The sequence below is a fragment of the Bombus vancouverensis genome, chromosome 9 (assembly GCF_051014615.1).
Source record: "Bombus vancouverensis nearcticus chromosome 9, iyBomVanc1_principal, whole genome shotgun sequence".
NCBI lineage: Eukaryota > Metazoa > Arthropoda > Insecta > Hymenoptera > Apidae > Bombus > Bombus vancouverensis.
Window position 1 is genome coordinate 5,345,730 of NC_134919.1, and position 14,069 is coordinate 5,359,798.

Sequence of the window (14,069 nt, forward strand, 5' to 3'; positions counted from 1 at the left end):
AATGATCCTCGAAATGAAGCTAGAGACATTTGTTATGGAATTATAACCGGCCGACAAGTTTGCAACAGCTGGGAACAGGCGATTTAAGGAGCATAAAGTCTGACTTAAAAGTTCTTTATGATTTGCAGCGAGACTCATGCACTCGCCAAACCGTCATTCGTGTTGATACAATGGTAACTTGCAATTCACGAAATACACGCCTGGATTATTACATGGAAAACTCATTTGTTTTCTCGCCTTATGCAAATAATTTCCAACAAAACGCGAGCACGCGTTAATTATCCTATCGCGCTGTTTAGATAAACGTATGAACTGTATATTACGCGGGAAATTTAGAAAATTAGAATATATTCGCTATCTAGATAGTTCAGTACATTAATTGCATATATATATATATATATGCAATTAATGTACTGAACTATCTAGATATATATATATATATATATATATATATATATATATATAGTTAGTTGTATATTTTTACGAAGTCATAAGAAAAATTATATAGGTATAATTATATGATGATAACTTTGCTACTCCGGTATCCAAAAATTGACTAATCTAAAGATTACTACTTACAGATACATTATCAAAGTCGAAAGAGTCAAGGAGATTGATATCAAACGCAGATATTGCTACCGATTTAAATATTTGCCACGCTGTTTAGCCAAGTTTCTCATACATCCATATAGAATCAAGGATTTTAGATGATCAGATGATCAGAATATGCAATGACAGTGGCTGGGGCATTACCTAATTGCGCAGCGACTGCTACATGACAACCAATTACTACTAACGTATTTGACCATTTGACCGAAACAGATAATTATGTCGATTAGGTAATCAAGTGAAGTAATAGACGTTAGGTGTGTCGTAAGAGAAGCAACCACGAGTATCAGAGGTGTATTTGGCGTATCTGGTGAGTTAGCTTGACGATAAGCATCGAGTTGGAAGCATGATAATTCGTTCCAGCTAACATTCATGGCGCAAAGGTAGCTAATTAGGTGGTGCTGTTGTCGGTGCTAATAAACGGATGTGTTGACGCTAATACAATATACTGTCGCAGCATAGAGCGAGAGGATCGGGTAGGTAGAGTAACTAACGGCACGCCTGAATTATCCATTAATGGACAGCGATGTTGCGGCCAACTCCGATTCATTCGATTATTTGCGACACTGTAAATAACAGTTGAACCGCCCTTGAAATGAACGATTTCTGAAATATTCGTATTCGCATTCGTTTAACACGTTGATTCGCACGGTAATCATCGTGACCCACTAAACTTTTACTAAACTTTTTACTAAACTTTTACGACTGATAAAATTTCATGCACTATCGAATTTTTAACAGTAAAAATGATTGGTAATATTGTCAGAAAACAAGCGCGCAAATGCGATATTTTGCAGAAATTAAATGTTGGTGCAGTGTATTTCAATCTATCATGACTTCCAGGGCAAAATATATAAAATTCGCGTGACCATTTACTTTCTTAACTATAGCGTGCACGAACGAGTATCTAGATATAAACATTTTTTTATTTTCTGGAGCAAATATCATAGAACGATTGGATATTTTTCTTCGTGTTCTCTAGTTTTTGAATATTTTACAACGATTTTAAGCAAAAGTTTCAAATATTGAAACTTTACACTTATTTCAACATTAGTTGGATAATCGTACTATGTTGCCTACTTATAATCCTTTGTTATATGAAATCCTTTTGTTTCAAATGTCGCATGGTATCAAAACATAGATACAGTGTAACAACTAGTTTCGTGTTGTTTTACTATTTCATTGAGATACGAAGGTTATCTTGAATCTTATAAATACAACGTGTGACATTCGACTCTGTAATTCGAAGGAATACTGAATATTAACTAAAAAGTATATATATATATCTCCGCGTTTATTAGTGATTAATCATGACTATATGACTGACTACATGACATTTCTTTTTCTGCGCATGTTTGTCATAGAGGTGAAACTTTCTTCAAAATAAAGCACCTAATCGTTTTTTTGATTGACACGGTCACACTGACCGGGATGAGGTTGTATTGAATTTTGAAAATGTTCCTCAAGGGAGGGAGGTGGTTTATGACAGCATTGTTCTACCAGTTAGTTGTACGTAGTGGTACCCGTGATTGCCTAGCGTGCCAAGCGACTATGGAACAAGTTGGAATTTCCCTTAATTTGGGCGTGCAGATATTCACGCCGCGTTGGGTGCCAAAAACTCAAATTAAGCTTTATAGACATTTACTCCTCTATCAGTTAGTATAATTGCAGATCATTCTACATAACAAGTAAAGACATAAATTAAGATTTTTTAACTTTTATTTCGTAATTTCTTCGGTAAAATATTTTTAAAAACCTGAAGAAAATATTACAACATTCCTTGGCATTTTCTCTTGAAGAGAAATGGATTGGTTCGATCGAGATTAATCGTTTTGGATGAATTAAGCAATAATTATGTACTCTGATAATCTAATTTAACAAACTTCCAAGAAATGGAATAGAAGAATTTGATTTGGAAATCGCTCATATATATCGATGTTTTGCTAACGAAAAGATGAATAATTTATTTTATTTAAAACGAAAGCAGATTGCATCAAAGATAGATCAAAGGTTGATGGTACTTCCTGCGGAGTAAACGAGAAAAACCGAAGACGAGAAAATAATCGAAAAGGGGCCTTTACCAACGAAGAGAAATATATAACCGGTTGAGTGGTTTTCAATAGATCGTTCTGTAGAGACGATGAAGCTTCCGATCAATTCGATATAAGTTTGAGACAGAAATAACAGAGAACAAAGAAATTACACTCGCAATAACGATTCCATCGACTTTCGGTGAATTTTTTTGTATATCCTGTATATGATTGCTAAGATAACGAGTTTGCAAGCGGATTCTCTTCTCTCCGAAACTTTCAGACGTACGTTCAGGCTCACTGGTACAAAATAGTTTGTACTATATATAGATACAAGGCAGGCTTTTCTACTTTCTTCAACAAACAGAGGGACCATATTTTATAACGCGTTTTTACAAAGTTACAATGAATACTATATCTAACGCAACACGGAATATGTATGTGTATATGCGCAATAAATAAATATAGAAAAATTTTTTCTAGTTATATATAACTAATATTAGTTATATAGTATTAGGTATATGGTAATATTAGTTAGTTAGTTATATAGTATAGTTATATACTAGTAATATAAGTTATCATTAAAATTATAAACACGTAGTTATAAATTAAATGTATAAAGTGAAAATTGAAGCTACAGTGTAATTTTTGTATACAATATACGTGACGATTCTATAATGTATTTGTTATAGGGAAATTATGGTCCTCGAGGAAATACATGTTGGCTATTTCATTCCTTATTTGAACAGCTGAACTTCCTTGAACAGGTGCAGAAATTAATAGTCCCAAAGAGCATTGATGTGTTCACTATTAAAACGCACATGTAAGAATAAGCAGTTCATCAGACTTGCTTCCGCGACAAGACTATACCACCTGCACAATTTCGCAAGAATTCATTGCTCATTGATATTTTTTAAATTATTCACGAACAGTACACTCCTCAAAATGATTAGAGGATCGTTTTCCATCTCACTGAAATTTTTATATCAACTTCTTATATCTGTCCTTTTTTAAAATGATTGTTTTAAAAATCAATATTTTTTGCATACGAAGTTGATATATACGAATAAATTTGTAATATATTGTGAATAATTGCAACGTAAATAAATGTAATTAAACGCAAACATATTGAAACCTGATTAATACAATGCAACCGTTCAAAGTAACGACCCTTCGATTATTCCGTGCAGTGTAGCTTCTATAAAATATTTAAAATTCTATGAAAAATCAATCCAATCGATTGTTCTTAGTCTTTCCCTGCACAGTGTTGTTGCAATTAACCATCTCTTGGATTCCAGTTAAAACAAACACTTGCTTTGTCGCAGTTGAAGCATTTCGCTCAACAAGCAAGCAAGCTGAGCGAACGTGTTTGCGTACTCCGGCAAGCTTCGCAAGTTTTGGTCTATGCTTGAATTCGGTAGCTTGCTGTATTCGGTGACAGCAGCTAAGGCCTGTAACAATCCGACATCGACGCCTCTTACATGAAATTACTGTTAAACGCATACCATTTAGAGCACGTTCTTAATCTAATCTGATTTATCTTTGTCGAACTGTCTACGTGAGAGTAAAACAGAACTGCTAGATCACACGTTTCTCCAGAGACTTTGGAATTACTTATTATTTATTTGACGACAGTACACTGAAATATTTCTGAAGGAATAAGCGAAAACTTCGCGAGAGCATTTATGTATCTGGATATTTATTTTTAATGCATATTATGCAAATATTCAAAATAGTTCTACTGTATGTATATTTTGATGGAAAGTCACCTTAATATGCATCAACTGCTAATGAAATTAAAATATTTGGATTGAATATCATTAAACAATATAAACCGATATCGATATGTTAATCAATTACTCGATGTACATCTCATGAAAAATTTCGAATTATTTCGACGCATATCTATTCACGGACTCTGAAAAAGCCGGCAGATATTCAGTTCAACATTTAACTCAATACTTTCCAATATAATCATAACAGTCGCGCCTTATTATTGATGCAATGAAATTTTTAAATCTTTTATATAACACGTACGATATATGTATATAGATGAACGTTTTCTGTGGCAAGTGTTGAAATACCTTCGTGAGCCACTGTACGTTCACGAATAGTACGAGAGGACGTTCCTCTTAATTATATATTCATAGCAATGGAAATGGTGAGGCCGAAGGAGCGAGGATAGAAAGTAAAGTCAATAGAAATGAAATATCAATGCTAACCTCCTTGGCTTGCGCGCCAACTGCCTCTCCAATATGGGATCTAAAGTGTTTTTCGATATCTTGAAAAATTCCAATGATACGACGCGGCCATTTCGGCCCTTCTTCTTGATTTTATTTCTCGTGCTCGATGTCTACCTTCGATATTACTACGTTCCAGAGCGTTCCTGCTGCACTGCTGCAGCCGTGGAAATCGACTGTGGATTGAAGTGTTTTTATACACCTAGGATGATGATAAGACGTTTCTTCCGCTCTTTTTTCTTCGATTTTCACTGATCGATCCACTTTGAAATGTGGTAAGAAAGGTCAGGAGTCCGATATTTCCATAGTAGCCAGAAAGTGTCACACTTTAAAGTTTTCATGAATTACTTTGAATTTTAAGTAGTGGATTTAACGTTTATCAAAAAATTTACTTCTGATTTAGTTCTAACTGTCGACCATGAGTCTATTTTGATATTTCTATTTTATGTTTCGATTGTGAAAGTGCCTGATGAAATGCAAAAAAATTATGGACGTAAGGAAAGAACTAAAATTAATTTTTATAATTAGCATACTCATGTCGAATACGACACTGTGACTTACAGTGCATCGCATCAGCGTCTAAAGATATTTCGAAAAAGAAGAACGTATACGAACATTCTTGTGGTTCGCGGTAAAATTATATCGTAGTGCTTTGTCTGTTAAACGCAATTCGTGCGCACCGTTATAAACACGTAGGTCCGTGGCTATTGCTATTCGCATAATCTGCGAACAGATAAGATACAGGACATCATTGTTGTATAGAGTAAAGACACGCAAGGGTAGGCATATGCGGAGGCAGCTGCACGCATAAAATGGACCGATCTCCGCTAAGCGGAGAATTTCAAAGGCGCGTGGCGAACTTCGCATAACGATGCAGTCTCCCTGGAATGGTAGCACGGAAAGAAGATGGCCGAGTACCATCGTGAGCGCGCTAGCCCATTGTTGCACCATTTAGATATATTTCATTGGGAGTGACGTGCACGAACGAGCAACGTTCCTTCTTGGAATAAGCCTCTATACCGCTTCGGTGAATGCATGCACCGTGTAGAACCTTAGTCAACGCATTAAATAACTCCGGGACTGTATTCAGACCAAATATTTCCCCTCTCTCTAACCCCCCTCCCTCTCTCTCTTTCTCTCTTGCGGATGAAAACTCCGCCTCGCGACCACTTATTGTACCTACTGATATCCATAACTGTTTGCTTTACAATGCCACCGCATTTGATAATACGATACGGATTATGCTGTTCCATTAAAGAACATCGCAAAACTAAATTGAAAGGTCAACCAGAACGGACAACTTCGTAAAATAATTGCGATTCTATTTAAATGCCTATATTCAATTATAATATACTTTAAATGGCGAACATATTTCTGCCTGAATACTTTTCATTTTAGGAATTCTGAATAAGATGAAAGTTAGTTTTTTTAAATAAAGGTTGCAGCGTGTATCCCTGTTATTCCATTCTATACGAAGCAATTGAATATATATGGATTTAAAACTGATTATGAATTTGTTCTTTTTATTTCGAACGACGGTATTTAATAGTTTGATATAACCGATTTTGAACAATAGATCTACAAGTTTAACGAAAATTGTTTGTCCTTCTAATGTGTAATATATGTAAATTGTTTGTATGTACGTATTCTGGAGAAACTTCTTGCGTATTTGACGAAGTATTGGCTATATTTTTGTTCTTCAATTTCCTTCTTTGTTTGATTTTCAGTTTTTGTACAACGTTGCGCATTAAGTACTCATAAAAGGTTTGGGATGTGATGTACGTTAAACAGATTGATAGATGTAAAAAACAACACATTTAAGAGAATACTACATACATATGAATCGTTACAATGACCGTTCGCATTTCAATTTATTTCGAAAGTCATTGTTTATATGAATATACGAGTATTAGAATGGTGTGCCAATTTGAAATGTTTTATACACCAACCAAAATGAATTTAATATTTCTTTATATGAAATTATTATATTTCTTTCTTATTTCCCATGCAAGTGATATGTATAGGATATAATAAACTAGATATATCTTTAAATATAAGGGAAGAATTAAAAACAAGGATGCAGGCAATAAAATTAGAAAATTAGGAATATATTGCTTTATCCTGATATTTAAATCTGTGAGTCGTATTCATCGACCAACGATCCCGAGTTTTGACAAACATATTTCGAAATCACGCAGAGGCAATCGAAACAAGGGAAACGGTTCATAAAACATATATGCATTTTTTGTTGCTTCGGTTGTGAAATATAAAGCCCAACGAATTTTAAAAGTGCGTCGTTTGAAAATCGAATCAAAACGATGAGTTGTAACAGAAACATTTTTGTATAATCGATTGCTACCTGAAACGTAAATGCTAATGCATGTACCATATTTCAATTCAGAAAAATATTAGAACATTTCCTACCTTTTCTTGTTATAAAAACTTTAAAAAGTCTTTTACTTCATAAATATTAGGTTGTAATATACATTCGTCCTATTTGCATTATTCTATTGTATTAATCGGAGAAAACGAGACGAATATATATTACAACCTGATATTTCTACAATTCGTTGTCTCGTTGTTTTTAATAGATATATACAATTAACGTAGTTTCACCATACTTTAATTAAAAATAAATATGGCTCTCAGAATATAGCTCCAAACCAGTTACTTATGAACATATTATGCTTAACCAACTACTTAACAAGTTTCTGAAACATAAATCGACGAAATATCTTAGAGCACCTATACGTTATCAAAAAAGATAGACTAACTTCCTAAAAGTTTGTTATTATCATTGGAGTTTCGACAAGAATTTCTATAAACATCAAGGAAGCAAGATGTTATCCTTTCACATATATATTCTCAAATTTCCTGTTCCTTGAGATATCTCAGTCTAACGACATCCTGAACTAAGATTCGTTTGAAATTTATGCAACACGAATAGGGCCAGTCTGTTAATAATATGGTACTCTCATCCAGTTGCTTGTCTTTGCCGGTTGAAACAATGAATACGTCCTACTTTTACTTGGCAAATGAAAGGCACTCGTAGAATTACTGAACTGGAGTTTTCTCCAAGTCTCTTTTAAATCTTAAACAGTGACAAATGAACCTACGAAGTCCATGCAACCAAGCGACTTACCGTTAGGCGGGAACTCGTAGAACAGCGCAGACCTTGGGCTCAGACAACTGGAACAGAGGAAAATTACGGTTAAAATATGCTAACAATTAAAGCAGGGATACTGTTTGCGTCCTAATTTATTGGTTACTAACCGAAGTTCCGCAATTTTCATTTTAAAAGCGAAGAAGCGATCGAAAATAACAAACATAGAAAGAAACTTTGGCCATTTCTAATTTTGGTATAGCATACCAATTTTTTCCGGTCAATTTCTCTTAGCTTGAATTGTCTGTACATAATCAGAGATTCATTATACATATATTAACACTAGAACACTATCGACTTTTAATATGGAGATGAATACCACTGTACATGACCAGTTAGAATTACAGTAATATGATAAAAATAAATATTTAAATATTTGCAGACCACAAGAGAGAAATATGATGAGTACATTTTTGCTAATTTTCTGGTTTAAATATTACTTTATGATCGAACAGGAGGATTTTAATATGACGTAATTGAGAATAAACAACCTGTTAACTCAAAAGATGCAAGGTTTTCAAAAATATCTAGTAAGTTGACACGAACTTTTTTAAAAGTTGAAAACGTAATTATTAGAACAAGCATTGTATCTTAATATTTTCAACGTTCTAATATTACAATATATTACAATATATTCAATATATTATATATACAATATTACAATATATTCAAAATTTTAAAGAGTACAAAAAAACACATATTTAGCTCCAAAATTGGACAAAGGAATAGTTGCACTAATATGAAATCGATTAACGAATTTCAACATTGCTTATCATATCATTTGCTCGCAGTCTCCAAATTTAAGTTCTTCCACAAGTGCATGAAAAACATCTACGAATAAAATATTAAAAGAAATTTTCCAAAGCCCTATGCTAATTTCGGTTCTATGAAACCACTTAGATTATTCAATAAAACAACCGTATCTACCTCGATGCGTAACCACACGTCATAAAATATTCCGCGCTGACAGAGCAAATAACATGGCGCGAGAAACAACAAATGGCAATGGCGGCTGTAGCCAAGGCACAGGCCATCTTGTCCTCTTAAGCCACGGTATTTGTCCAAGTATTCCAAGTACTCAGCAGAGTAAAGGGGTCTCGGTGATCTCGAACGGTAGATCATGCTGGAATGCGCGTACAATGATTTCCGGCTAGCACCAAGGATTGTGTTCAGCAAGACTAATCGTCTTATTGGTCTGATCGACAAAACTGGTCCCCGATTCTATCGATCGTTCTACAAAGAGATCTATCGTTGGGAACACAAACCAAGTCTCGTAGAGGACACGAACGTATGCGTATGGCTAAAGGAAAGGGAGAAGATGGAGAGCATCGGCTAGATCGACAGTCCACATGCCAGAGAATTGGTAATAGATGGCAACGTGGCATCCATGTGTCCCGATACAACGTTCTGTAATACTAACCGCATACTAATAGCGCCCTTTGACGAAAAGCTAACATCTCAACAAACAAACCATGTTGCGATTCCTGTTCAACCCCTCTTCGAACCACTCTATGATTCTCTCTTCCTCTCGCGTCTCCTTTCTCGCTCACTCACTAGCTCTACTAACTCTACCGTTCTCTTCCCTTTTGAGTCGAGCAAGATGTGACGATTACCTCGAGTGACCCCTTGTCCGAACTGTCCCTGAATCGCTTATGTGCGAGCGGACAATGTTCGTTACACCATCTAGTTTATTGCTGGTATCTGATCGCTGTACTACGGATTTGTGGGTGTTTCTGGGGAATTCGAAAGTACAGCGATTTACAGAATACACGTAATATGCAGAAATATGTAAAATATTCAAAAAGTAATTGGACTGTAGATGTTTATGTAAATCTATATTTTGATGAATGGAACTAGACTAACGGAATCTAATAATGATTCATCCAGGAAGTATTCTAACGAGTTTCATTCTTTGCATATATTATATATTTTTACGTATCGTGCGCATTTTCTGTATTTTTGAACTCCCAAATTATCTTATAGATGCAGAAACATCTACGGTTTAATATAATAGTTAATAGGCAAAAGAAATTTTTACTTCTAAGTTCTATTCTTTTAGACGCACAAATAAAAATACGAATTTGTAACAGATCGTTAATTCTCAACGATATGATCGTAATTACTCGAAAATAGTAATATTTTTTAAATACATATTATATTTATATCATATATAGATTTCGAAAAAGGAAATTTTCATTCCAAAAGTCGCACGTTAATTTCTTATCTGGATTACACTCATTTTCTGAAATTTATTTTAAACTGAAATTTAATTAGAGATTCACATTGAAATTTTCCTATATAATTTTCTTACACAATAATCTATATACATAGAAGTACGTATATACGAATATTAATTAAAAACGGAAGGACAAATAGATTTTCATTTAGTAATTAATATTTTATTCGTTATAGTATAATTTGTTGAATAAAATTTTTTAATGGACGTACTTTTAATTTTTCCAGAGAAAAGCCACGTATATGGTTAACAGTGCAGAGGACATTTGGATAGAGACGTAGAAACGGCACGTATTCAATATGCCGCATTAACGTGATTCGAGTATAATCACGCGCGATACATTTGTAATAACGGATGAATTTACGCATAAATCGTAGCTTCCATCATTACTTCGTCGAAAGCAGACGATCGTCCATGGAATTCCTGACGATATCATAGTTTCAGTCACGACAACCTGACTAATGAAAGAATAATATTCGTAGATAATTGTAACCTTTAATAAGATCAAGATCATTACTATATCATTATATATATTCACCACCGTTATAAAATAATAATTTTCTTATATCACTTAGGCTTCAATGCCTAATTATCGACATTAAATCATAACGGTTTATCAACTTCTTGTATAACGTTTTTAATAGTCACCGAAGTCAGTATTAATTCCGTGCTGCGATAATATAGTGAGAAATACAAAATATTGAAATAGCATACATATTTGAAATATAGGAGAAAAATACGGTAAGTCACATTTTCCGCTTTTTACAAGAGAACAGCTTCGAAATTCAGTAACAGGTTTTTCGTTTGTGGTTTTCAATTGTAATAAGTGATATTGAATCTGAAGGATTTAAATTAAATTTAACATTGAAACCAAATTCTGCTACACACGTGTATAAACTTCTTGAAAGTACAAAATTCGTTAAATTAGAATCCTTCTATGTATGAGCTGGTCAAAAACCATAATGATCGATTTAACATAAATTATAATAAAAAGTATTTAAAACATAATAATATTACAAACAATATCTTCTTAAATTTGCCTTGTTAAATTATTTAATTTATTATTATTTATGATATTCTCTTGAGATAAATGAAATTTTAGAAGTAAATAATTTGTTCTTTAAAGACTGAATATAAATCTTGTATCTATGTAATATCATCTGTGTAATGGAATACAAAAATTCAGCACTAGTAGATTTGATCAATTTGGGTTTTGAGAGCCTCGTATAAAAAATAGGAGAAAGAAAATCAAAGGACAGTTCTCGCAATTAGTAGCAATAAGAACAGGCGTGTATATCTCCCAATTGAACAGCAATTATGAATAGTAATGTTATAGTTGCAAGCAAGAACTGAACACACATGGCGACGATAATGGACGATCTCCAGTAGAGAACTTCATAACTATCAGCATTTGAACAATGCATACCTGAACTTTAATGGATAGATGGTCCCAGAGGGCGTAGATAATGCCCTAAGAGACACCGTCCGAAAATTCATAACTTTTCTGGAGTGAATTTCTCCACTTAATAAAACTTTTACAAGAATACATCCAAAGCGGGAGAACAAATTACATAACGTCGAGACATTTAGAAAAAGAGAAGAATTTATTGAGACTCTGTGGTCCAGACTTTTAGATATTACATTTTTCCGGAATATTTCGAATTTTTTTTACAGTTTTTTGTACTTTAAAGACCTTTAAATCTTTAGAATTCTTACTTTCAAAACTGTAAATGTGTTAGATCTACCTTTAGCTATTGAGACACGAAGAAACGTTTTATATAAAGATCGTTTGATTTCATAGATTTCACGTGGAGATTTGATTATTAGTAAAAAGATATTATTTCTGATTTTCAATATTATCGTCATTAATCTAAGTCGAAGATCGGATATTACAAAGCAGAAAGTTAGAAACACTACGCTTTCGCCTAATTTTTTCGTAGACGGTTTTAGAAATGGAACATGGAAACATCGCGATTTAGTAACGGTTATAAATCTAACTGCGAAAAAGGCTTTAACGAAACGTAATCTTTTAAACATGATGAAGTAGCTGGTGTGCAATCGCGGAATGCATCATTAACCGTGTGACAAACGAAGATCCCACGCTCGTATCTACAACTATAAATTAGTAAACAGGATCCATCCGTCAATCGGACACGTGTATCTTGACGCTAATGAATTCTATGATCATCGTTTGTGTTACACTCAATCTAATAATAACGTACAAGACATTGTACAATACTTCATCTACTTAAGAAATAAATAATTAAGTACTGCAACAACGAAATCTATTTATGATTACTATATTATTACAGCTTCATTACATTAGTTCATATTGTTATAGTTAAAAGGACTCAGGAATTAGTATTCAGAAACTAGTTGGTACTTGACAATTAATTTATATTCAGATTTAGGTGAAAGTTTACGCGTTTTAGGTGAATTTATAGTTATACGAGTGCTGTATAACACAGCATGGATCATTAGGTATGTGATACTCAGTGGTTGAGGTATTTTATGCTCCGTCTGTTTATGCTATTGAACAACTCCAATCATTTGATTTGACAAAGAATTATACAGACTGCGAATAATATCTTATGACAAATTACATTATATTTGAAACTTCATATTCTTCATTATTTTCCCAAATGGTATACATAAGCAATTCAAGAATTCTTGAGTTCAAGAATTGTTACATTTCAATATATTAAGCTTAAAATAGAATTTCTATAAAATTGTGTAATGTTTTATAATCGATTAACGAATAGAAAAGAAGAAATATGAAAGATATTTCTTTATACAAACTGATTATAGTAGAAAAAGCAATTTATTGCAGCTTCTTTATATTTGGAAGTATTAAAATAAAATTTTAAAATATCTAACGCATCTTGTGAACAATAAAATGATCGATCTATACTCCATTATCGTATATATAATAATAGCACATCACATAACACTCCTGGAACTAAGGTACAGAATTATATAATTAATTCAGTAAAATGCTCGTCAATCGATCGTCACCGACGAATAATTAATTACACGCAGGAATTGGATGAACTCCGATGCCCACTTATATAATTATTCTACGAAATAGCATCTCGTGCAGGTTTATATTTCATTAACTCCTTAAATTAAAAATACGCTCAGGCAAAGTTATGGAAAATTCTCGAGACTACATCAGACATTAATTAATTTTAAATTAAAATCTACAGATTCCACAGACACTGTATAAACAATAACATTCTTGCTTTCAAACAAGACTTGTGTATAACCTTCATGTAATATTATGTAAATTTTTTTATCTTTGAAATATAGGAATTTATTTTCACAGCAACTTCATTTTTCGTTACAATTTACAATATAAATAGATACATAGATAAAACTATACTATAGATACTTTAATACAAATTTTTGTGAAATATCTAATCAATGTATCAATTTATTGAAGCTGGTAAATAAAAATCATTATGAACGGAGCTATTTAGTACGATATGTTTATTAAAAGAGATAATTTTCAAGATTAAAAATTACAATCCCTTTCCATAGAAAAATTGTACGATATAACTTTAATATATAACATTAATATAACAATTAATTACAAATGAAACTGCAATAAATCACAGTGAATTGTTTATAAATCTAAATTTATTTTGCTAATTAATTCTAAATTAAAATGCGATAAATCGCCTAAATTCTTTTTTGATATTTTTCTATAGTAATTACTTTTAGATTAAAATGCAATAAATCGTCACATGGGAGTTTATATAATAGATCTAAATTCTTTCCCTTATATATTT

At 32.8% G+C, this 14,069-nt stretch overlaps 1 protein-coding gene across 2 annotated transcripts in view; it reads right to left on the reverse strand.

The window, feature by feature from the left end:
• Nucleotides 1-14,069, reverse strand: part of LOC117163447 (uncharacterized) — a 371,317-nt gene that overhangs the window by 65,946 nt on the left and 291,302 nt on the right. For both annotated transcript variants that reach the window (XM_033345729.2, XM_033345728.2), the window contains exon 4: nucleotides 8,022-8,068. In XM_033345729.2, the coding sequence (XP_033201620.1) occupies nucleotides 8,022-8,068 (47 nt within the window). The remainder of the gene's footprint in view (nucleotides 1-8,021; nucleotides 8,069-14,069) is intronic.